The sequence below is a fragment of the Phyllobates terribilis genome, unplaced genomic scaffold (assembly GCF_046119375.1).
Source record: "Phyllobates terribilis strain yellow unplaced genomic scaffold, ASM4611937v1 Scaffold_5__5_contigs__length_657084704, whole genome shotgun sequence".
Classification (NCBI taxonomy): domain Eukaryota; kingdom Metazoa; phylum Chordata; class Amphibia; order Anura; family Dendrobatidae; genus Phyllobates; species Phyllobates terribilis.
The window spans coordinates 460,050,731-460,077,558 of record NW_027362765.1 but is presented as its reverse complement, the minus strand read 5'-3'; the positions used below and the strand labels follow the sequence as shown (position 1 = coordinate 460,077,558).

At 41.6% G+C, this 26,828-nt stretch overlaps 1 protein-coding gene across 2 annotated transcripts in view; it reads left to right on the top strand.

Moving 5' to 3' along the window:
* PLPP4 (phospholipid phosphatase 4) overlaps positions 1-26,828 on the top strand; it is a 207,710-nt gene that overhangs the window by 117,133 nt on the left and 63,749 nt on the right. For both annotated transcript variants that reach the window (XM_073685383.1, XM_073685384.1), the window contains exons 2-5: positions 2,514-2,622; positions 4,620-4,710; positions 9,598-9,661; positions 12,045-12,169. In XM_073685383.1, the coding sequence (XP_073541484.1) occupies positions 2,514-2,622; positions 4,620-4,710; positions 9,598-9,661; positions 12,045-12,169 (389 nt within the window). The remainder of the gene's footprint in view (positions 1-2,513; positions 2,623-4,619; positions 4,711-9,597; positions 9,662-12,044; positions 12,170-26,828) is intronic.

The following is a 26,828-nucleotide window of genomic DNA, read 5'->3' as shown; positions in this document are numbered from 1 at the left end:
CCTTTAAGCCTATTTACACCCAGTGTGGTGGTACACTTTATACTTTTTAGAGTTAAAGAATAACACACTCTGTAGACATATATACTTGTTATTGGGCTCCTTGGACTCATTATAAGGCCACATTCACACATTGAGTTTTTGGTCAGTATTTTATCTCAGTATTTGTAAGCTAAAACCAGGAGTGAGTGATAAGTACAGAAGTGGTGACGTGTTTCTATTATACTTTTCCTCTGATTGTTCCTCTCCTGGTTTTGGCTTACAAATACTGATGTAAAATACTGACCAAATACTGAACGTGTGAACGTGGCCTGGAGGTAACACTGATGGTAAGGGTACAATACTCGTTTTGTCCTAGCGGCTGCAACATCAGTTTAGATTATTTTCTTTATAGTAGGCACCTAGACAAAAAGCCTATGTTCTAAAATGACCTAGTGAGTTACATGGCGGCATGTTGTGTACATGGTCTGTGACATGTGCAGAGTTCACTGTACTATTACTCATTGAAATCCTGCCTTATTCACAGGGTACACAGCACAAGCTGAAAAGTCAATTGGCCAAGAAGGAAAGTATTAACCTATTGTGAGGACTCATTGGTGTGAAAACTGCAACAAAGGGAGGCCGTACTCGGCCCCCGGCCTTAGAGGGAGGCCGGCATGACAGGGTTAATGCGGGAATTATAGGGAGCTAGTGTTTTTTGGGAGAGTTAGAGTTAAGTGGGGATGGAGAAGGGATCATTGGTGGTCATCAAGTGGCAGGGATATCATAGGGGAGGAGTGGGGTTCATAAGGGATGGCCATTAGGGTTCTGGCAGCCATTTTAGGTTGCCATCACCCTGTCACAATCATCTCCCACCCACCCTTACAGTAGGCCAGAAAACGGTTATGAATTTTATGTATTGGGGGGATTCTTTCAAAATGCATGGACTTTGTGTAATCTTTATCATGGCAGCAGCCATGGGGGGAGGTCTTCGAAGTTAGTGGAGTTGGTTAATGGCGGATCCGTGGGGGGGGGACCTCGGGAGGTTCTGGACCCCCTACGTGGAATTAAGTGATGATGGGTATTAAATCCCGGGGAGGGTTTTGGAGGGCCCATGGTTATTGGTCTCAGTTCATTGGCAAGGTTGTTTAATTGGTGCCTCTGAGCTGGTGCATATCAGCTGGAGGTAAGATGCAATCTGGGCTGAGTTTGGGAAATCCAGACCTGGGTTATGTGGAATTATGGGGCTTCGAGGACCATCCCTCTAGGACAGTGGTTCTCAACTCCAGTCCTCAAGACCCACCAACAGGTCATGTTTTCCGGATTTCCTTAGTATTGCACAGGTGATTGAATTATTACCTGTGTAATACTAATGAAATGATGAAAACATGATCTGTTGGTGGGTCTTGAGGACTGGAGTTGAGAACCACTGCTCTAGGAAGATGTTTATAACGTTTGTATGTATTTGTCAATAAAAGGCTGCTGGGCCAATTAAATACAACATACGTATATGTGTAGTGTGTTTTATTTTAGGAACTAAATGGGGATTATTTGGGTTGGTGGACCTTTAAAGCTCACATGACTCGCATATACCCGTTGTCATGATAATGACATAAAAAAACAAGAAAAAACAGAGGAGTGGAGCAACATTCCACAGACCACAATCAACAACTTAATCAAGTTGCCGGAGCAAATGGTGGTCACGCTAGATACTGACTGGTTTTCTTACCCCCTCCCCACCCACCTACGGACCCTCCAATACTGTAAAACTGCACATTTTCGAGTGGTCTTTTATTGTGGCCAGTCTAAAGCCCCCGTCACACTAAGCGAGATCGCTAGTGAGATCGCTGCTGAGTCACAAGTTTTGTGACGCAACAGCGACTTCAGCAGCGATCTCGCTACGTTTGACACTTAGCAGCGACCAGGCCCGTGCTGTGAGATCGCTGGTCGTGTGGGAATGGTCTGGACATTTCTTTGATCGTTGAGGCCCCGCTGGGTAGCATGTATCAGTGTGTTTGACGCCTTACCAACGACCTTGTTAACGACTCAGACACAGAAACACATAGGCGTGCATCGTTATACAGATCGTTACGGGTCGCCGCATCGTTGCTGCGTCGTTGGGAAGATCTGACTGTTTGACATCTCACCAGCGACCACATAGCGACGCAGCAACGATCCCTGCCAGGTCGTATTGTTGTCGGGATCGCTGTAGCGTCGCTTAGTGTGACGGGGCCTTAAGGCAACCTGTGCAATAATCATACTCTCTAATCAGCATCTGGATATGCCACACCTGTGAGGGGGATGGGTTATCTTGGTAAAGGAGAAGTGCTCACTAACACAGATTTAGAGAAATCTGTGAACAATATTTAAGAGAAAAAGTGTACATAGAAAAAGTCTTATATCTTTGAGTTCAGCTCATGAAAAATGGGAGCAAAAACAAAAATGTTGTGTTTATATTTTTGTTCAGTGTAAATATTTTACATATGACTTTTTTTGTTTACTAAACCAATATCCTTGTAACTGTTTGTTTTTATTAGGTTTACCGAGTTTTTGGATCCCTTCCAGCGTGTTATCCAACCAGAAGAGATCTGGCTGTATAAAAATCCCTTGGTACAATCAGATAACATACCTACACGGCTGATGTTTGTAAGTTAAACGCTGATGCAATCAAAGCTTTAGATCGTTTAATTTAGTCCTAAAATACTGTCTTGATTTTGTGTTTAGTGATAAAATTCTTGATGCCCGCAGCCACCTTCAAGAGGTTTTACTGAAGACAGAATTATACAGTATTGATACAAAACAGGGGCTTACATAGAAATCATGGGGACTCATAGCAGAAGTTCTAATTAATAAATAAATAAAAAATAAAAACAAAAATTAAACAATTCTCTGGGTCAAAGAAGAGCAGATCTCACAACTTTCTAGCCTTTACATAGTAATTTTCCTCCTGCTGAAGTCCTAGTATGATACCTCCATGGTGAAATCCTCCACATGCACAGTATAATGACCCTACTGTACCCTACCTCAACTCCCGACACAAAGTATGGTGACCCCAACACAGTATGATCCCCCAACTGTAACCCCCACACAGCTCTCCGTGCAGCATAATAGGCCTACATTCAGTATAATCGCCCCGCAATAGCCCTCCAAGCAGTATGATGGACCCACACAAACCTTCACACTGTATAATTGCTTGCACACAGTATAATGGCCCAAAATAGCCTTCCATATAGAATAATGCGCCCCCCATGGTCCCCCATACAATATAATTTACCCCCCATGGTCCTCCATGCAATATAATTTACCCCCCATGGTCCTCCATGCAATATAATGCACCCCTCCATGGTCATCCATGCAATATAATGCACCCCATGGTCCTCCATACAATATAATGCACCCCCATGATTCTCCATACAATATAATGCACCCCCCATGGTCCTCCATAAAACATAATGCACCCCCATGGTCCTCCACACAGTATAATGCACTCCACCATGGTCCTCCACACTGTATAATGCACTCCCCCATGGTCCTCCACACAGTATAATGCCGCCCCCATAGGCCATAATGCCGCCCCCATAGGGCATAGTGCAGTCCCCATAGGGCATAGTGCAGCCACAGTGCTCCAGTAATATGGGCACCACATACTCACTGATTTAAAAAAATTAATAAATACAATACTCACGGCTCCTCGTTCCCCCGCTGCTTCAGGCTCTGCAGCGCCTCTCCTCACCTCAGCAGCAAAACTGTCTGACACAGTGTGGCGCGATGAAGTGACTGGCATCTACCTCTACAGTAGAATGCAGGTCGAGGGGAGCTGCGCTGGCTGTCCGGAGGGGAGGGCCGATGCGTGCTCACAGGCCCCATAGCAGTCGCGTGCCCTGCCCCCATTGCCGGTATGCCACTGATACAAAATCTATAATCATTTCTGTAACTTTTCTTGCTCCCCCTAGTGGTGGTTATTCTGTTATAATTTTAGCATTTCAAATCCCTGATCACTGACATCCCCAGGATATGCCTTACATGTTTTGAAAGTGAGGTCTCACACCTGGGAGAGGACCTCTTCATCTTGTGAGAAAGCAAGTCTTTTTGACAGGCATCTATGTAGATTATGGAAGCAGCTGAGCAAGCCTGTCTCTGAATTTTTCATAAATATCTGCTATGTGTGATTTTAACTTTATATTTGGAAGTCCACTTTAAGTTTTGTTACCGGACTTTTTTAAGGCCCCCATACATATTAGGCTAATGTCGGCTGAACCCTCTGATATTGACGGGTTCAGACGATGATCTAATGTGTATGGAGGTACTGGCAGCGCAGGTCGATCACGCATCAGTCGCGCATGTTTGATATGTTTCAGGGAGGGGGCAGAGGCTGCAGCAGTTTGAGTTTCCCAGCATGCAATGGGATTTTGAAATAAAGTGTCATCAAAAAAAGAATAGTAAAGAAAAAACGAAAAGTAGTTAGTGTAGAGAGGGAAGGATATGGAATTTAATTCAAGCATATTAGAAATTACTTTAGAATATGTCATTAAATAGATAGAGATTTAGGATGAAAATTACTTTGTATATCGGACCACCCCTTTAATGTTCATTATGATGACAATTCAACCCTTGGATATTTTTACTTGTCCCAATTTGTACAGGCCATTTCATTTCTGACACCCCTGGCTGTCATTTTTGTGGTGAAAATCATCCAGCGGACAGACCGAACAGAGATCAAAGAAGCCTGCTTGGGTATGGAACATTTAAGGTTAAGTTGAAGTTTTTTCTTTCATATTAGTTACACAACATTCATTGGTAAATTATTTATAATAAGTTAATAACCCTTAAGTAAGTCATCTACAGTGTGTGTATGTACAGTACATGAGTGTGTTTGTTCTATGTGTGAGAGTTTACTTGGTTGTGTGTTTGGGATCATTGTCTTGCTGAAATAATTTCATCATCCTGGTAGATGGCAGAAGATTTTTATCAAGAATGTCTCCGTTCATTTGTCCATTCATCCTTCCTTCAATTACACAAAGTTGGCAGTGCCGTATGCTGAAAAATAGCCGCACACCATAATGTTCCCACCTCCAAACTTCACTGTTGGTATGGTGTTTTTGGGGACACATGCAGTGCCTTTTGGCCTCCAAACATGATGTGTATTATGGCATCCAAAGAGCTCAATTTTGGTCTCATCTGACCAGACTATATTCTCTCAGTATTTCACAGGCTTATCTAAATGTTGCTGAGCAAACGTTAAATGCACTTGAACTTGCTTTTTATTCAGCAATGGAGTCTTGCGTGGTGAGAATGCATACAGGTTGAGTGTATTACTCATAGTTATATTTGAAATAATTGTACCTGCTGATTCAAAGACCTTCTGTAACTCTTCACAGGTGTCCTTGGCTCTTGGACAACTCTTCTGATAATTCTTTTCACTCCTCTGTCTTAAATCTTGCGGGGAGCCCCTGGTCATGGCCGGTTTATGGTGAAATGATGTTCTTTCTACTTCTGGATTATTGCCCCAACAGTGCTCACTAGAACCTTTAGTTGTTTAGAAATTCTTCTGTAACCAATGCCATCAGTATGTTTTGCAACAATAAGGTTGAAAAGGTCTTGAGACAGCTCACTGGTTTTATCCATCATGAAATGTTGCTTGTGTGGCATGTTAGTACTGAGACACCTTTTTATAGGTCATCATTTCAACCAGCTGAAATTTTTTTTTACTAAGTGGCAGGATTGCTTTCTAATTACTCATAGATTTCAGCTGATGTCATCACTTTCCATAGCTTTTTGCACCTCTCTTTCTTCAGGTGTTCAATGCTTTTTTCCCTGTGTAATTTCTCATTATTGCATATAACTTAATTTATGGACATCTATGGTTTTATTTCTTTACCTGAGTGGATTGGATGGGTTGTTATTGACATCTGGTGAGAATTTCATGTCAATAGCACCTTTAGAAATATATTTACTTAGGTATTGAACACGTCATCAATTTTCTATTTCACCTGTTGTATGTATGTGTGTATGGACTCTATGTATACATGTGTGTATATGCTCTGTGTATACATGCATGTATGTGCTGTGTATATCTCGCGCCCCCTGGGCCGTGGGGTACTCGGTGCCGGGCCGGTCATTGCTAGGGGAGATGTCACAGTGGCGGCGACCCTGTCCGTGATACAGGGCGGTCAATCTAAAGGGGTTATTATTTATTATTTACAGGGGAATTAAAGTTCTTTTATAAGGTTTGTGACGCCACCTGTGGTATGCGGCAAGAGAAAGCCGCCGCTGCGGAGCAGGTCCTCTGGAGCTGATGTCAGTGCAGCAGAGTTGGTGTAGCTCTCCACAGGTAGAGCTTAGCTGCAGGGCAGTGTAGAGGTTAAAGATGTTGCTGTTGCAGTTATAGTGTAGTGTAGTGCAGGGGGTGATGGCGCAGCAATAATTTCGCAGAGACAGTGGGGTGCAGTCTTCAGGGTTTACTCACAGTTGATAAGTTCCTCAGGTTACACTTTCCGGATTGCGACCTCCCACGTCGCGCTGCGTTCACCAGGCAGGGGTTCAGCAAACTCCCAGGTGTTTCAAGAGTGCCTGACAGGACCCCGTTCTATATGTCCTTCTCAGCTGTCTTCCTGTACTGGCCCTCACCCTTCTCGCCCTGCGCCTCGCCAAACAATGTCCCAAGTCGGTATCCTCAGATCTTTCTGGGCAACCTGGAGTTCCCTGGATCATATGTGATTACCTTTTTGGCGACTTGAGTGCGGATGTGGCAACTGCACCCTGAAAGTACAGAAGCCTCCGGTTTCCAGTTGAACTTTGTAATTCTCACTAGTTATGGGCCGGTCCCCTCTGCGGCTCAATCCCTCCACCGCCTGGCAGATTCGGGCGTACGGGTGGCCTCCAGCACTGCTCGTACCCCTGGGATCCCTTTCACGTTCCTGGAGCCTTTCTCCTGCTCCTCCCCTCCTCAGTCGGTCCTGGTCCTCTCTCTAGGCCCTCCTCCTGAGCAGAGCTCCTGCTCCCTCTACATCTCCTCTCAGACTGGACTCTACTCCCAAGATGACTTCCCTCTTTATACTATTCCTAACAAGTGCTCCCCTGATTTACTTCCTCCACCCACACCCACTACATGGTTCCCCCTACTTTGGTTCCCCCCACTCCAGCCAGGGACAGGGCTCAGCAGGAAAGCGATGCATCTTGCCCCTCCTGCTGGTCTGGAGTAGTGTAGTGTTGGATGCAAGTGTTAGGGTCCCGGACAGCACTCTATCCTTACCTGATAGTGAGATACCACACCTCTCGGTGAGATGCAGTACCTCCGTGGCGACTGAACCCTCAGGGGCGCCACATATACATGCATATGTGCTCTATGTGTGTATATATATATATATATATATATATATATATATATATATATATATATATATATATATATATATATATATATATGTGTGTGTATATATATATATATATATATATATATATATATATATATATATATATATATATACTCTGTGTATACATATTTGGGTATGTGTTTTGTATATGTACACTGTGTGCAGAATTATTAGGCAAATGAGTATTTTGATCACATGATACTTTTTATATATGTTGTCCTACTCCTAGCTGCATAGGCTTGAGAGCCAACTACCAATTAAGTAAATCTGGTGATGTGCATCTCTGTAATGAGGAGGGGTGTTGACTAATGACATCAACACCCTATATAAGGTGTGCTTAATTATTAGTCAACTTCCTTTCCTTTGGCAAAATGGGTCAGAAGAGAGATTTGACGGGCTCTGAAAAGTCCAAAATTGTGAGATGTCTTGCAGAGGGATGCAGCAGTCTTCAAATTTCCAAACTTTTGAAGCGTGATCACTGAACAATCAAGCGTTTCATGGCAAATTGCCAACATGGTCACAAGAAGCGTGTTAGCCAAAAAAGGCGCAAAATAACTGCCCATGAATTGAGGAAAATCAAGCGTGAAGCTGCCAAGATGCCATTCGCCACCAGTTTTGCCATATTTCAGAGCTGCAACGTTACTGGAGTATCACAAAGCACAAGGTGTGCGATACTCAGGGACATGGCCAAGGTAAGGCAGGCTGAAAAACGACCACCTTTGAACAAGAAACATAAGATAAAACGTCAAGAATGGGCCAAGAAATATCTTAAGACTGATTTTTCAAAGGATTTATGGACTGATGAAATGAGAGTGACTCTTGATGGTCCAGATGGATGGGCCAGAGGCTGGATCAGTAAAGGGCAGAGAGCTCCACTCCGACTCAGACGCCAGCAAGGTGGAGGTGGGGTACCGGTATGAGCTGGTATCATCAAAGATGAACTTGTGGGGCCTTTTCGGGTTGAGGATGGAGTGAAGCTCAACTCCCAGACCTACTGCCAGTTTCTGGAAGACAACTTCTTCAAACAGTGGTACAGGAAAAAGTCGGTATCGTTCAAGAAAAACATGATTTTCATGCAGGACAAAGCTCCATCACATGCATCCAACTACTCCACAGCATGGCTGGCCAGTAAAGGTCTAAAAGAAGAAAAAATAATGACATGGCCCCCTTGTTCACCTGATCTGAACACCATAGAGAACCTGTGGTCCATCATAAAATGTGAGATCTACAGGGAGGGAAAACAGTACACCTCTCGGAACAGTGTCGCACGCAATGTTGATCGAAAACAGATCAAGCAACTGACAGAATCTATGGATGGAAGGCTGTTGAGTGTCATCATAAAGAAAGGTGGCTATATTGATCACTATTTTTTTGGGTTTTTGTTTTTGCATGTCAGAAATGTTTATTTTTAAATTTTGTGCACTGATATTGGTTTACCTGGTGAAAATAAACAAGTGAGATGGGATTATATTTGGTTTTTATTAAGTTGCCTAATAATTCTGCACAGTAATAGTTAAAAAAAACCACTCCAACTTCCAAAAATATTAAGCTTGGATATTTATGAGTCTTTTCGGTTGATTGAGAACATAGTTGTTGATCAATAATAAAAATAATCCTCTAAAATACAACTTGCCTAATAATTCTGCACACAGTGTAAATATATGTGTGTGCAACAAGGCAGTGTGTGTTTGTGTGTGTAACATGCAGCGATTGTGTCATTCACAGTATGTGTGTGTGGTATCCACTTTTATAAATACCAGAAGCAGAGATGAGAGTTCATAGGTGTAAACATGTTAGAAATCACCCAATGGGTAATTGGATTGTTTGTGCCTGACCAAAAATGATTGTTCTCAGCAGCACATCGCCAGGTGTGAACAGGATATGTGCTGCAGAAACATGAGATGTATGTGGACTATTAGATAAAGAAGATGGTAAACAAGAATCTAACAACTTCAGTGTAGTCGATCGCGCTCGTTTAACAATCTGAAATCAGCTGATGTAAATGCAATTAAAATGGTTTTGTGTGACAGTGCATTTGGGGCTTCACATTTCATTTTTGCCCAGAGCCCTACTTTGCCCTGGTATTAGGTTGTCTATGGCTATTCCCTAGTTAGTGACTAGAGCAATGGGCTCATGTGCAAAGGCCCTTTAAGTCTGCTGATACGGTTTAGGGCTTTAGCAAAGCAATAAGTGTAATTTTATGTAGAGCTAGACCTCTTTAACTGCTCTTCTGTTATTTCTCATTCAGCTGTCTCCCTGGCATTGGCACTAAATGGAGTTTGCACTAATACTATCAAACTGATAGTGGGAAGGTAGGTGCAATGAATAATGTTTGCTGAAGAAATATCTCCATAATTCAGTGCCATTCGTCATACAGTCTAATACAAATAATGTTTGCCAGGGAACGTCTGCTCCTGTCATGTTGGCTCTGTCTGCATGTCTGATTGTCGGCTCCTGATCATTAAAAAATCATTTTCTAGCAGTGAGAGGAGTATTATTATCACTGTGTAATAGATGTGAATATGAAATGCTTCCTACATCTCTATATAGCGTCTGCATTATTCTTCATGAATCTGAGTTAGTTTACTCAGAGTAAAAGTAACAACATGGGGAAACTTGCATCTAGAGTTGTTTGGGAAGTTTCTCTTAAAGGGATTGTGCAAAACATGGCTACACTGTTCCACCTGTGAATCATGTTGTGTCTGATATTGCGCATCAGATCCGTTAATGCGGGATTGGGTTGAGCTGCTATATGAAACACAACCTGCAGACATGTGTGACGCTGTGATTAAAGGAAAGCAGCCATGTGCAATCCATTGAAAAAGAAAGTGTGGACCTCTAGTGCTGGATGCCTTACTTGCACCTATTTCTCCTGTGATTGGCCCTACTAATAGGGATGCCTGGTTTGCTATGGCCAATTTTATTATTTTTGCTTTTGGTCCAAAAATTTGAGATGTGAACAGGAATGTTTAAGGGACTGTGAGAAAAAAAATAGCTTTTTTCAAATACAGATGTGTTCTTCATCTCCTTTTTGTTTTTAACTCAACATATCCTAAGGCCCCTTTTACACTGCATTCTTGCTCTATCGCACATCATTTTCGGGTGTATACACCTACTGGAGGTGGATACCCAGACACAGTCTGCTACGTCTGGGTGTCTGTCTACAGTAGGCATATATGACCAAACATGATGCACAACACGGCGACTCCGTCTGCACCATTATAATCAATGACCTTGTCTGCGCATAAGCTCAGATCCTGGGTATTTGAATATAAACCCTAACGGGACCACTGAACGTGGAGAAGAACGCAATGTGAAAGGAGCCTAAGCTGAGTGGCAATGGGTTTGAAAAAAAAAAAACGGATTTTGCGATACTCTGTCACTAGATTTCTATGCCATGTGTGTCTATATGTGGCCACCTAGTGATCATGATATGAATTGCAACCTGCTAAGGATTGTTTTTTTTTCACTTTAGAAAATTAATCTCCTGAAACGCGTTTCAGATCCATTTGCTCAAATCGTTCAGTAGATTTAATTAGATCTAAGAAAATTCAGTCCAAATTGAATCTGCCCTGATTGCCACTTATTATGATGGGAAGGAGTTAAAAAAATAGTAAATGATTATACTCACCTGTTCTAGATGTTCCCATCATATGTTCTCTGCCCTCTTGGGGGTCTTTGGTATTTTTGACTTTGGTCTCCCACTCTTCTCGACTTCAGTCTGGGAACTTCCAGTTATGTCTAGGCCTTGTGACATGGTCAAGTAGGGCACGATGCACATCAGTAACGTGTGATGTATCCTGGTTGTGAGGTCTAGACAGCGTCAGAAGATCCGGGACCTAACAATAAAGAAGGGAAGACCAAAGGTCCGACGCTGGTAGAGTTCATCTAGGACAGATGAATATAATTGTTTATTAACTTCTAACCCCTTCTTGGCCCTATAAAGAATCTAGGAAAAATTGCCATTTATATGGATTTATGTAAATTTGATTTGTTATGAACTGATTTGCTCTTCTCTAGTCTGGTTTGATGACAATTTGGAGCCCGTAACGCAACTCAGGGAAAGATAGAGGTAGACACATTTGTATTTAAAAAAAGAAATAAAATTAATAATAATAACAAAAATACGTGCTTTAAGATACAGTATGCTGCATTGCAGTTCATGTGCATCATTTATAGCCACCATATTCTATGGTGATACCTAGTAAAATCTGGGTAGAAATCACACATGTCTAAAGTATTATTTACCTTCGGAAACCCCTAAAGCCAGCCAAACACAGTAGATGGCTGTCGGCCGAATGATGGTGAGGCCGAGTGTTCCACCGGCAACCATCTCGGTCGTCTCTCCCATAGACAGGAGCACTTGCTCGGCCAAGCGCCCTCGTATTCTCTATGTCTGGCGGCAGTTTATCTACGGGACACAATATGATCGGCAGTCCGAAAGCAGGCATGCCTGATTGACATCTCACCCGACAATCAGCTGTCCTGGACCCCCCATACACATAAGACTGCTGATATCGGCGGGTGTATGGGGGACCTCATTCCTAACAGTAAATGAAGGCGGTATTGCTTGGCACTGCCCTTTCCACATACTGCGCTCCGCAATAAACTCTTTGGCTCTGAAATCTGTGTTTTCCGAAAGAATGACTTACCGTAATATCAAGTGTTCTTTATTTTTTTGTTTAAAAATTTTAGGCCTCGTCCTGATTTCTATTATCGGTGCTTTCCCGATGGGGTATCCAATGAAGAGATGCACTGCACTGGAGATGCCAGCCTTGTGTCCGAGGGCAGAAAGAGCTTCCCCAGCATTCATTCTTCCTGTGAGTATTCCGCTTCATCTTCCCCTGACGTCCATTACAGGTCACCTACCCTTATTTATTAGTCACGGTACTACATATAAACTAGTCTCAGTATTCACTGGTACAGATAACATGGCTGTAGTGTACTGTAGTGTAGTGTATCTCTTTTGTTTTACATTGGAGTTAGTCTTTGTGCTGTGTAGTAAAGGGTATTCTAACTCCTTATTTGCTGAGCTTTTCATGAATATGGTCAGATATATTGAGTATTTGTTATATTTGGGTAGAAACTGATAAATATCCTATATGTAATGTCAGTTTGAGGTGTGTTTTACAGAAACAGCGCCACACATGTCAATAGGCTGTGTCGGGTATTGCAGCTCTTTCCCGTTGATGTAAGAGTACTTACAGTAAATTCTAAGAAGATGGCAGTTGGTGCTCATAAAGTTCTATGAAAAAGTAATTGTCGTTTCTGGAGAACTTGAAAATGTCTGTCTGTATCTAGCTCCTCCCTACACCTCTCCATAGAATCTTATAAGCACCAACTGTCATCTTGTACTGTAATCTCTCTCACTGAACAGAGATTGTATCCATTAATTGAGAGTTAATGATCAATCCAGGAGTTGAACGGCATACACATCTCAGATAAGATGTATTATACTGTTGCTTCTTTTCATGTGTAACGTTGATTTCTGAAATAAAAAATAAAACGATGGTTAGGCCACGTTCACACGTTCAGTATTTGGTCAGTATTTTACCTCAGTATTTGTAAGCTAAAACCAGGAGTGGGTGATAAATACAGAAGTGGTGACGTGTTTCTATTATACTTTCCCTCTGATTCTTTCACTTCTGTATTTTGGCTTACAAATACTGATGAAAAATACTGACCAAATACTGAACGTGTGAACGTGGCCTAAAGCGGACTGTAGGGGAATCAAACAATTATATAAGTTATCAGCAAAGCTTTCACCTCATTTCCCCAAATTATGAAATAGATCTGATTGTCCTGATGAGAATGATGTACTTTGAAAACCATGTATAAATGCCTGTATAATCCTGATATGATATTAATATGAGCATTTCATGGCTAGCTAGAGCTGGTCTCATAAAATACTGAATTTAATATGAGGCGGAATTTTTTTCAAAATGGATTATACAGCCATTGTAGCATGTATTTTCATAGCAAGTACACCAGCATAACCTAACAGATCTAATCAACAGGAATCTTGCTAACATATCTGAGAACAAACCTGAAAACATGAGGCAGCACACCTGTCAGTATAAAACTACGTTCCCATGATTAGGAATAGTAGTGTTTTGGACGAAGCGTGTTTTCACTGCGTTCTAATTACGGCACTTGTGTTTAGGTAAAATGCGGATTTACCGCATCTAATGACATTCTATGGTGGAAACTAGCGTCTCTACTACAGAAATGTACATGCTGCGGCTCGTAAACCCGCACTGCGGGTGAGTTTACTCAGCTTTAAAAAGAAGCACAGTGGGCATGGGATTTCTATAAATCCATCCACTGTGCTTGCGAAAATACATATTCTTGATCGTGGACACGTACCCCAAGTGTAATATGTGGGTGCACATTCACATTGTAGCCATTAACAGAATAAAACCTAAAATAAAACAATGAATAGACACTCTGCAGTAAATAAATAGTTGTAATACATCTGAAAAAAAACTTGGAAACAAACAGTAATTTTATCAGAACTCTCAGATTTACATAGTAACATAGTTTTTAAGGTTGAAGGAAGACTAAGTCCATCTAGTTCAACCCATAGCCTAACATGTTAATCCAGAGGAAGGCAAAAAAAAACCCATGTGGCAAACACTAAGCTCCACATTGGGGAAAAAAATTCCTTCCCGACTCCATACGACAATCAGACTAGTTCCCTGGATCAACGCCCTATCAAGGAATCTAGTATATATAACCTGTAATATTATACTTTTCAAGAAAGGCATCCATGCCCTTCTTAAATTTTAATAGTGAATCACTCATTTGATGGCAAAAACTTGGTGACAGATTTCCTTCAATAATATATGCAGTTTATATTGTGAAATCTGGTGACAGATCCACTTCAAAATATTCTTCTGTGTGAATTACAGTGCTTTCCAATAGTATTCATAACTCATGAACTTTTACATATTTTTCACGTTACACCCACAAAATTAAATGTATTTTATTGGGATTTTATGTGATTATCAACACAAAGTAGCAATGTCAACACCCTTGATAGCCGAGGGCAGAAACGTCTGCATCCTTGAATTGTAGGGCAGATTTGGGATAATGTCAGCACCCCATGATCTAGGGAATAGAAGAGATTCATTACTATATCCCTCATGGTACAGAATATGGGCTGTATGTTCCATAGGCAGATCCACCGAGTGCCATATGTTCTCCTCTTTGCATATTAACTTCTCAAGAGTGCAGCAATGGGATCACACTGGGGAGTTTCATCAAGGACATACATATGAATTTGATCCTTGTTTAACGACAATGAATTGTGGTAGCTGGGGACCTGCCAATGGCCCCCATGGCAGCCATTTCTGTCCAGAGATGTAGATGCCAAGCCTGTAACTGGGCTTCATAGGAGAAAGTCATTTTGTCTATATTACAGCAATACAGTTGAATTACAGCATGTGGAACAAGCGATCAAACAATCACAGTTCAATCGCAGGTTGAAAAATTAAAAAATAACTATATTTGATATTGTCGTGTCCATAAAAGTCTGTAAATTCAAAAGAGAAAAATATAAAATTGGCAGAATTGTGTTTTTCTCTCACCACACTTCCCTAAAAAAATGCAATAAAAAGCAATCGAAAATTTGTATGTTAACTGGGATGGTCTGAAAAAAACTTCAGCTCGCCACACAAAAAAACAAAGCTTCATACAGTGCAATCAATGGAAAAAGCATGGGTATTTAAAAAAATGGTGACACAAGCAAAATTATATTTTTATAAAGTTTATGGCTCTTGCAAGAATAATGGGGAGCAAAAACTAAAGTGCAAAAGGAATATTGACCTTGGCAGTAAAGAGTTAAAAAAATGAATGGAGTGGCGGTCAGACACGCACACCGCTGCATTCTAACAGGGATAACCGAGTCCCATCGAGAATGTGAATTCCCTATTCTGCCAATCGGTGTGAATCCAAGCAGTCGGACTAGTGTATACATAGATGATAGCTTGCTTTCACCGGAGAGCCCCTTTAAGGCTGACAGTTTTTTTGAGAAAGAAGAACTTTAACAATAGTCCAGAGCTAAATGGTGGTAATGGATAAAACATTGCCCCTTTAGTAATAGAAGTGCATTACAAAATTTCAAAGTGTACACAAAACTAGAGCTCCACTTCAGTTGCAAATGCTTAGTGGTACCACATTTTCCTATGCAGCAGAAGGTACTTTGGGCCTCTTCAGTGTAATAGCTATGTCTGCACCCCTTATAAATATGTCTCATGACCTAGGGGCCATCCCCAGCAACATGGGGTCCCTGTTCATGATTTCCAAAGGCTAATTTGCAGATTTCAAGGTACTAGCCATTGACCACCTCATTTGTGGATCAACCAGTAATTATAAGTCATAAATAGACAACCCTGTAGCCTCATGTAATCTAATCGAGAGAATCAACCTCCAGTAATTCAGAATGGTTTGCTTTTACTTGTGATTTTAAACACATGTAAACTGTGTTGGAATGGGAGGCCAACGGCCCACCAGCAACATTGACTTTGAGGGCCCCCAGTTCAGCTACATGCAAATATTACTTTACCCTCATTCTCAAATTTATCTATGCTTCTGTGTAATAGTAAGCTAGGTAGTTTGTTAAATGATGAGATACTACCTTTGTACACAGAGAATACTGTTCTTATAGAAGGCTGGGGAGTCCACTTCTGCACATCGGCCTACCAGAGAATTCACCAGTTTCCCTGTCGCCAGTCCTACCCTTCATGTAAAATTGTATTGATTGCATGATTTATAAGCCCTTCCCTGAAACTAATTTAAAAAACGGATATTACAAAATAGTACAACTTTTCATTATACTAATTTATTTATTGCTGAAAGGGAAATGCATTATTTACCGTAAGTTTAAGAGATACATTTTAGAGTTAATGTTATGAATACACACTTTAAGATATAAAAATCTCTTGTGTTTCCAAACTGGATTTCAGCACCTTGCAATATATTTAATACATTTATGACAGTGGTTGCAGGTGCAACATGTCTGGACCTGTAAACATTTCCCGCAGGCTTTAAGTAGACGCCTGGGAGCTGTGGCAGCACTAAGATGAATGACTTGCTGTATTGCCGCTTGCAACGGATGTCTGGGGAGATGGAACAGCTAAATTCTTAGTAGATTACTCCAACAATGGAGCAGAAGATAAATGGGAAACTCTTTCCACCTCCTTTATGTTCTAATTGAACCTGAACCTGAACAACTCCTATGGGAGGGGCTGCGAGCGCTGTGCTTGACATCAATGCAAGTTTTCTAATATTCGCCAAGACAAGACATTTCCTTCAGGGTAACAGAAGTGAAGTTTTCATATCAGAAAAACACCTGTCATATTAGCTGAAACATTGCCAAGTCATAGAAAGAAGCAAATATGCAAAGTTCCTCAATTATGCAAATGCAAATTTAATAGACAAAATAGGAATTTCTAAAAACAATTTATGATGTTTATTATGAAATCTAAGCTGTGTTCTCTAATATATGTACTATCTATATAAACATATTTATATGTATGCACAATCTGTAGAAGCATCCCCATTCAGGTGCACGGACCTGGCATTGCATCACAGAAAATCTACCGCTTGTAAATATACCCGCAGCTGAAGCCTAGACATGTGCCACTGGGGAGTCGGCCTAAAAAAAAAGGCAAATGTCAACTACATCACACAATGACAATGTGGTAACTGAGCAGTGCTCTCATGACCTGTCTAGATGTTTGTATAGGAAATATAGCAGTGTGTGTGTGTGTGTGTGGGGGGGGGGGGGGGGGGGGGGGGGGGTTATGGAGTCTTATTGCCAAGGCTCCTTAGAAAGAAAGTAATCAACTCTTCAGAAAAAAGAAACTGTTGCCTACTTGGTACCTTTAAAATAGGGATATCAAACTCAAACACACAGAGGGCCAAAATTAAAAACTTGGACAAAGTCGCTAGCCTACCAGTATACAGTATAATGGCCCCCAAAATGTCCTCCATGCAGTATTATGGGCCCCACATAGTGCTCCATACAGAATAATGGGCCCCACATAGTCCTCCATACAGAATAATGGGCCCCACATAGTCCTCCATACAGAATAATGGGCCCCACATAGTCCTCGATACAGTATAATGGGCCCCACATAGTCCTCGATACAGTATAATGGCCCCCAAAAAGTCCTCCATACAGTATTATGGGCCTCACATAGTCCTCCATACAGAATAATGGGCCCCACATAGTCCTCCATACAGAATAATAGGCCCCACATAGTCGTCCATACAGAATAATGAGCCCACATGGTCCGCCATACAGAATAATGGGCCCACATAGTCCTCCATACAGTATAATGGACCCCACATAGTCCTCCATACAGAATAATGAGCCCACATAGTCCTCCATACAGAATAATGGGCCCACATAGTCCTCCATACAGTATAATGGGCCCCACATAGTCCTCCATACAGAATAATGGGCCCACATAGTCCTCCATACAGAATAATGGGCCCACATAGTCCTCCATACAGAATAATGAGCCCACATAGTCCTCCATACAGAATAATGGGCCCACATAGTCCTCCATACAGTATAATGGGCCCCACATAGTCCTCCATACAGAATAATGAGCCCACATAGTCCTCCATACAGAATAATGGGCCCACATAGTCCTCCATACAGAATAATGAGCCCACATAGTCCTCCATACAGAATAATGGGCCCACATAGTCCTCCATACAGTATAATGGGCCCCACATAGTCCTCCATACAGAATAATGAGCCCACATAGTCCTCCATACAGAATAATGGGCCCACATAGTCCTCCATACAGTATTATGGGCCCCACATAGTCCTCCATACAGAATAATGGGCCCCACATAGTCCTCCTTACAGAATAATGAGCCCACATGGTCCGCCATACAGAATAAAGGGCCCACATAGTCCTCCATACAGTATAATGGACCTCACATAGTCCTCCATACAGTATAATGGGCCCCACATAGTCCTCCATACAGAATAATGAGCCCACATAGTCCTCCATACAGAATAATGGGCCCACATAGTCCTCCATACAGTATTATGGGCCCCACATAGTCATCAATACAAAATAATGGCCCCACATATTGATGGTGGTTCTGGTGTCGTGGGCCAAATAAAACCACCCTGTGGGGCAGATTTGGCCCACGGGCCACAGTTTGATATGTATGTCCTAAAGGCCCTCATACATATTAATGTTTGCTGAAGCCACCCATCATCTAATGAGTTTTAAGAGTCTGCCAGAGTTTGACATGTATGCTTGAAAGGGGATATACCCTGTTTCAAAAATGACTTTTTTTGGGCAATTTTTTTCCATATTATCTTTATTTGAAATAAAAAGAGATTCTGCAACTTTCACACTTTCGACTGGGGTTATTTTAGACCTCTACTTCTTGTCCTGCTGCATTTCTAATTTTTATTTTTAATAAAGATTGCGTTATGAAAAAAAACATTGGCAAAAATGCTCAACAGAATTTTCTCTTCTGTAAAGTGTAGGATCTTATGGTCAGCAAAGTTCTCTCTCTCTCTATCCTGTAGAGTGTAAGCTCTTATGGTCATTGGAATCCTCTCTTGTAGAGTGTAAACTCTTAAGGTCAGCAAGGTCCTCTCTCTCTTCTGTTGTAAGCTCTTATGGTCAGCAGGGTCCTCTCTCATGTAGAGTGGAAGCTCTTATGGTCATCAGGGTCCTCACTCTCTCATGTAGAGTTTAAGCTCTTATGGTTAGCAGGGTCCTCTCTTATGTAGAGTGTAAGCTCTTATGGTCAGCAGGGTCCTCTCTCTCTCTCATGTAGAGTGTAAGCTCTTATGGTCAGCAGTGTCCTCTGTTATGTAGAGTGTAAGCTCTTATGGTCAGCAAGGTCCTCTCTCATGTAGAGTGTAAGCTCTTATGATGAGCAGGGTCCTCTCTTATGTAGAGTGTAAGCTCTTCTGGTCAGCAGGGTCCTCTCTCTCTCTCATGTAGAGTGTAAGCTCTTATGGTCAGCAGTGTCCTCTCTTATGTAGAGTGTAAGCTCTTATGATCAGCAGGGTCCTCTCTCATGTAGAGTGTAAGCTCTTATGGTCAGCAGGGTCCTCTCTCATGTAGAGTGTAAGCTCTTATGGCGAGCAAGGTCCTCTCTCATGTAGAGTGTAAGCTCTTATGGTCAGCAGGGTCCTCTCTTATGTAGAGTGTAAACTCTTATGGTCAGCAGGGTCCTCTCTCATGTAGAGTGTAAGCTCTTATGGCGAGCAAGGTCCTCTCTCTCTTTCTCTCTCTCTCTCTCTCTCTTGCATGTAGGGTGTAACCTCTTATGGTTAGCAAGATCCTCTCTTTCTCAACTGTAGAGTGTAAGATCTTATGTGGTTCTCTCTCTCCTCTCCCCCAAGTGTATTTTCTGAACAATTTATTACAAGTTTTCCAGTATGGAGATTTGAGCAAAAATTCATTCACCTTGAATCAAATTTTGGAGGAAAATTCAGGAAACCTTGGTGTGCAGTGTTTAGGAGCAAGTTTTCCAAAACAGTTGTCTGCAGGTGGATGATGTGACTTATATCCACAGTCATGTTGGTGGCTTGTTAGGATATGTTCACACATAATGGTTTTTTAAGCGTTCATTTTCTGCAGCAAAACCTGATCTCTTGCCAGGAGGTTGTTCATATTTTTTGTTGCTGTTTTCTTGCTTTTTTTGTGTGTGTGTTTTTCAGCGTTTTTTTCACTTTCCTTTTGTCTCTTTTATGCATGTACATAAGTTCAGTAAAAAAAAAAAATCTCAATCTGGTTTAGGCACAAAAACGCTGAAAACTTGACACCTGCGTTTTGGTGGTTTTTTTCAGTGGTTTTTCACCACCCATTACTTCCAATGGGTGAAAAAACGCAGAAAAAACGCAGAAAGAAGAGACATGCTCTATTTTGCAAAAAAACATGCAAAGCACAAAATCCTGTACAAAAAAAACATGATGGGTGCATGAGATTTCTGGAATCTCATAGACTTTGCTGGTACTGCAAAATGCAGCTGAAAATTTGCATAAAAAAGCATAACAAAAAACGCTGAAAAAAACATAATGTGTGAACATAGCTTTAAAGATTCAGTCAGTTAGTAACTTCTAGGGTAGTTTACATAAAATAAAGCACTTGGGCAATAACTGCTGTGTTCTGGAAATAACTTTTTGTATAGGAAATATACAAAATTACCTTGACCTCAGGTATATGTCTGCAAGTGGGTAGCTAACTGGCTAAAGGATAGAAGGCAGAGGGTGGTTATAAATGGAATATTCTCAGATTGGGTAAGCGTCACTAGTGGGGTACCACAGGGGTCTGTACTAGGCCCAATGTTATTTAATATCTTTATTAACGACATAGTCAACGGGATAAATAGTAAAATATCAATATTTGCAGATGACACAAAGTTATGTAAAACAATTAATACAAAAGAGGACAGTGCAGACCTACAGAGGGATTTGGATAAGCTGGGTAGGTGGAGCATTAAATGGCAAATGAGGTTTAACGAGGAGAAATGTAAGGTCATACATATGGGAAGGAAAAATGGAAGTCACCAGTACTCACTGAATGGGAAATCATTGGGGAATTCAGAGATGGAGAAGGACTTGGGCATCTTGATTGATAGCAAACTAAATTGGAGTGCCCAAAGTCAGGTCGCTGCTGTAAGGGCAAACAGGGTAATGGGATGTATCAGAAGAGGTATAGCTGCAAAGGATGAGAACATTGTTCTTCCACTGTACAAAGCACTGGTCAGACCACACTTGGAATACTGTGCTCAGTTATGGGCCCCAATATATAGAAAGGATATAAATGAGCTTGAAAAGGTACAAAGGAGGGCAACAAAATTAATAAGGGGAATGGAGGGACTGCAATACCCAGAGAGGTTGGCAAAACTAGGACTATTCAGCCTGGAAAAGAGAAGGTTGAGGGTGGACATAATAAATGTGTACAAATATGTTAGGGGACAGTATAGAGATCTTGCCCGGGATTTGTTCAAAAGGAGGGATATTACGGTAACAAGAGGGCACTCACTAAGACTGGAAGAGAAAAGGTTTCAGCACCAGCATAGGAAGGGGTTCTTTACGGTAAGAGCAGTGAGAATATGGAATTCACTGAGTGAGGAGACGGTAATGTCGGATTCACTACACCAGTTCAAGCGGGGACTGGATGCATTTCTAGATACCAGGCAGATTTCAGCATATACTTAAAAATAGAATAAAATAGTAGGTTGATACAGGGATTTATTCTGACTGCTGGTTTCAGAGTCGGGAGGGAATTTTTCCTCAGGTGAAGATTGGCCAAATCATTTGGGGTTTTTGCCCTCCTCTGGATCAACTTTAGCAATTACAGAACTAACAGGTCGAACTTGATGGACGCAAGTCTTTATTCGGCTTTACAAACTATGTATAGACAATGCTTTCACCACTAATAAAGGAAGTCATTAATGGCTGAGTAGGATACATCAGAACATAGAGAAGAGGTGAATGAAGTGGTAAATGCACAGCAGCGGGGTGCCAGCTATACTATTCTTATTAGATTTCAGAAAAGTGGTTTTGCTGGTAGAATCATCAGAAGCATCATTATTAACACAATTCCCTAATGCATTGTGGTTTATCAATAGTGAACTCTCCGTCCATTTACATCTGCAGTATAATAATGCTAATTGACTAAGCATTCATAATTTAGTAATAATTTGCTTTCTATTGTATGTTTGCAGAAAGGAAAGACTAATTTTATACGTTATGTAAAACCCAAGAATGTGCCTCATCACATCATAAATGAATAGAGTTCACCCGGTTCGGTAAAATAACCTTGAATAAATTATATGTGGTATAAACTTGCAATGAGATTCACTATGATTTCCAAGATGTAGATAACTGTGCCCTCCTTCCAGAGAAGCAGTGCCGCTGTCCATGGTGCTGCCTGCTCCATAGCTAATGGAACAACTGCCTTTGGGTTTCAAGATTGCAAATCGTCTCTTCAGAGAGGAAGAGGACTAGAACTCTAGTGCCACCTATTGGAAGCAGCAATCCTAAAAGTCAATATCGACTCTCTAACGAGCCTTGTCACATGACTTGGGATAAAAACCAGAACCAGAATCTCAATTTGCAGACACTGTTTCGGCGGACTACCCCTCATCAGTGTCAAGTGTGAGATCTGGTTTGGCTGGGTGAGAGGCATCTGACCGGGATCCAAGGGTTAACGTTTCTCCTTGCGGAGAGTGACATGTTAAGTGTTTACCGATTGGATTCATTCTATTTTTATATTTATAGATCGTGCGATTCTGAACGTGGTGATACCAAATATATGTATGTTTGATTTTTATATAGCTTTATTTTGAATGGGACGAAAGGACGGTGATTTGAACTTTTATATTTTTTACATTTTTTTAAAACACTTTTTTTCTATTTTTCACTGGCTTCAAAAGTCTCCATAGGAGACAAGAAGCTGCGATCATCTGATCGCCTGTGTTACACATAGCAGGGCTTCAGCCACCGGTGTAACAAGTCAGGTCATTAACGTTCTTCTGTCTATTTCACCATCACCTGTGAGTGGCATTATTGAAAAGTGAAAGGAACCGCAGCAACTTGGCCACGAAGTGGAGACCACGTAAAGTCACAGAGCGGGGGGCTGAGTGCTGAGGAACAGAGGACAGAGAGTCACCAATGCTCTGCTGACTCCATAACGGCACAGTCCAAACCTCCTCTGGCATTAAAATCAGCACAAACACTGTTCTACCGCTTGGAGCTTCGTGTCTACATGCAAGACATATCACCAAGCACAATGCCAAGCATTAGATCGAATGGTGTAAAGCAGCCTCCACTGGACTCTGGAGTGTTCTATGGAGGGATGGCTCACACTTTTCTATCCAGGTATCCAGGAATATGATGTACAAGTCTGGTTTGACGAATGCCAGGAGAACATTACTTGCCTGGTTGCATTGTGCCAGTAGTAACATTTGGTGGAAGATCAATAATATGTTTTCTGTTGTGCCCAGCGCACAAAACAAGGTACCAAAAGGTAAGGTTGGGTTAATTTGGAGTGGAAGAACTTGACTGGCTGCACAGAGCCCGGACCTCAACCCCATCCAACACCTTTGGAATAAACTACAATGGAAACTGTGATCCAGAAGCTGCTATAGCTGCAAAGGAGGACCAGCTCCATGTTAATGTGTATGGATTTAGAATGAGACATCATAAAAGCACCTGCAGTGGAATGTTTAGGCATCTAATACTTTGGTCCATATGGTATATGTCCAAATACACGACATTCATCATGTTGTTTAATGCCATTGATTTACATAACTTTCTGTGGTTATCTCATTCCTGAGATCATCCTCTTTGCTTGTACATCCATTATTAGTCACATACTACACAGATTTCATGTAAAACAACATTACAATTCATAACTTACACCAGCACACACCATGTTCCTTGTGAATAGCCACTGCAGCACCGGAGGGCAGGCATTTTTTGCTCTTCTATTATTACATTATGCTGTCAGAGCTCCACATGAGGAAGATATTAATTATTAACCTGCTTTCTCCACTTGCCTTATATCTTTGAAGTTCACAATGGGTGTAATAATAAAAAATGTGCCCAGTGATATATTGATATCATGGGAAGAATATATCAAAGCAAGGTCTGTCCAACCTTATATAAATCATACATAACAGTGCAGAGAAAGGCTTCACAAAACATTATGCAATAACAACTTTGTTCCAAGCTTGCAAACTGATACTGACATTCGGGTCAGTGATCATTAGGAAAAAGAAGACTCATATGTTACAAAAATACAGTACTTCCAAAAAATTTTTTACTAAAATTTATATAGAGAAATTACTGTGATTGGGTCAGTAAAAGTCACATTTATTACTTATATTTAGCCAGGATTTTTAGGAATGATATTTTTTCATTGTATATAATGATGACCTTCCATATTTTAAAGACTTTTATCTGTTACTGTAACGCTATTTGCCAGCACCCCTGCATGGTTCCCCTTCCCACTCCATGCAGGGATGCTGGCATACTCACCGCCCGTGCGGCGTGGTCCCTGGCATGCTCCCTGTCTCCTGGTGTTGTGCACGCCACAGCTCCCGGCGACGTGCCTAGTGCACACGCGCTCCCCTGCTCTTACTGGGGCAGCACATGCACATAATTAAATGCCCCCATCCAATAGCTGGGAGGCATTTAGTATAGGAGCTCACCTGCAAGATGGCTCCCGGCATCATGTTAAAAAAAGGCACCGTCCCCAATAGGGAGGTGCCAAGCAACTGTGAATTATTAGGTAGTGTAGTAGTCAGCTAATGAGTTTTGAGGTCCCTTGGTCCTTGTGCAGCCAGTCCTGAACCCGAATTCCCTGGTCCTTGTGCGGCCAGTCTTGAACCCGAATTCCCTGGTCCTTGTGTGGCCACTGTCCTGAACCCAAAGTCCCTGGTCCTAGTGCAGTAAGTGCCTGAACTTCGTCTCCTGGTCCATGTGCTGACAGTCCCTGAATCAGTATCCGAGACCCATGTGTCTGAACGTGTGCCTATCCGAGTATTTCGTGTATTCGGACTGTTCTAACAGCCTTCGAATCAGTCCTGTCTGAGTCTCCATGTCAGTAACTGTTCTACCCATGGATCCAGAACCTATTAGTCTGAATGAAGCCCTAGTCCTATCCATGTCTACATACCTGACCCCTGTGGTCATCAGTTGCAGTACCGGGGACTGTCTAGGAGTAGTACCTGGAGGCTACCTGCAGCTCAAGCCTGACTCCACCATCAGGAGCTCCCAGTGAACACCAGGTAGCCGCTTACCTATGCCCCTCCTAGGCAAGCCCGGCCCCGTGACACAGTGGGTTCATGAACCATGTGCGCCACCAGCTGTTATGATACTGGCGTAGTACTGCTGGAAACCAGTGGCCGAAGGAGCACAAGCAGGAACAGCAAGCTGTAGTAAATGTTCTTTGAGATAGCGAGAAGTTGTAGGAAACAATTCGCTGATGAATTAGACCAGTCTGTGTAAGAATGTTCAGGAGCTGGAGACTGAAGCTAGGCTAACAGCTAGACACAATACTCAAGCAATGAGTGAGAGATCCATGCAGCTTTAAGAAGGCCCAAACAGGAAGCAAGATGGATTCCATAGATTCAGAATCTGCCATCTTGGAAAAGGGCAATTGTAGAACATAACAGCAGCCTCCTGTGCTAAGGAGTGAAACTGCAGCACAATTATTAAAGTGAACCATAGCGGCTGCTAGTGGTCAACATGTAGAAGGCAACAGAATTCCTGACACCAGTGTGTGTAACCGTTATTAATATTTCCAACTTGAAAATCCTGGATCACAAATCAATATTTCTACAAATCCCCCACACAAAAATGATCCATGTCTTTGGATCCCATCAGTCAACAGGACAGAAACATGTGCATTCCTATAGCTACACCACTGTAATTTCCTTCTGGTAGCAGGTAACTTGTGGTTCTCCAGCACTTTAGGAACTACTAGAACACTCAAATTGCAGAATACTTAGTAGTTACATAATAAGTCAATATCCTCTATATGGTTAAAAGTATTGGGACACACATCTTAATCATTGTATTCAGATTCTTCATTTCAATCTCATTATCATAGGTGTAAAAAATCTAACCCCTCGCCAAGCAGCACGTCTTTACTAACATTTATGAAAAAAATGAGTCATTAAAAAGAACTCACTGATACAAGCGCGATCCTGTGATAGAACATCACTGTTGTAACAAGTCAATTGATAAAATTTCTGCCTTTCTAAATACTCCTTGACCAACTGTGTTATTATTGAAAAGTGGAAGCGTTTAAGAACCACAGAAACTCAGCCACGAAGTGAAGACCACATGAAATTAAAAAAGTGGGGTCACTGAGAGCTGAGGAGCAGTGAGCAGAAAAGTCACCAATAGTGTTGAGCGATACCTTCCGATATCAGGAAATATCGTATCGGATTGGATCGGACCGATACCCAAAAAGTATCGGATATCGCCGATTCCGATCCCGGAAACCAATGCAAGTCAATGGGACACAAATATCGGAATGAAAATAAACCCTTTCTTTCCTTGTAGGTTAATTCTACATAAAGTAAAACAACTAAGAATAATGTAGAATGTATTACGCGAAAAGCCGGCAATTCATCAGCGGCATACACCGGTACCTGACAATTTACAACAGAAAGAATAGAGCTTCACACATAGATTAGATAGATAGAAACATGTCAGTCACATATATATGAAGTACAGTGACAGTGTTGCTCAATGTACTTGTCATTTAGTGTAAAGGATTTATTAAAAAAAATAACAGTGTTTTCATGCACCGTCTCTTTAAAAAAGCCAGCCGGCAATTCAGCAGCGGTACCCGACAATTTACAACAGAAAGAATAGAGCATCACACATAGATTAGAAAGATAGAAACATGTCAGTCACATATATATGAAGTACAGTGACAGTGCTGATTACAGTACTTGTCATTT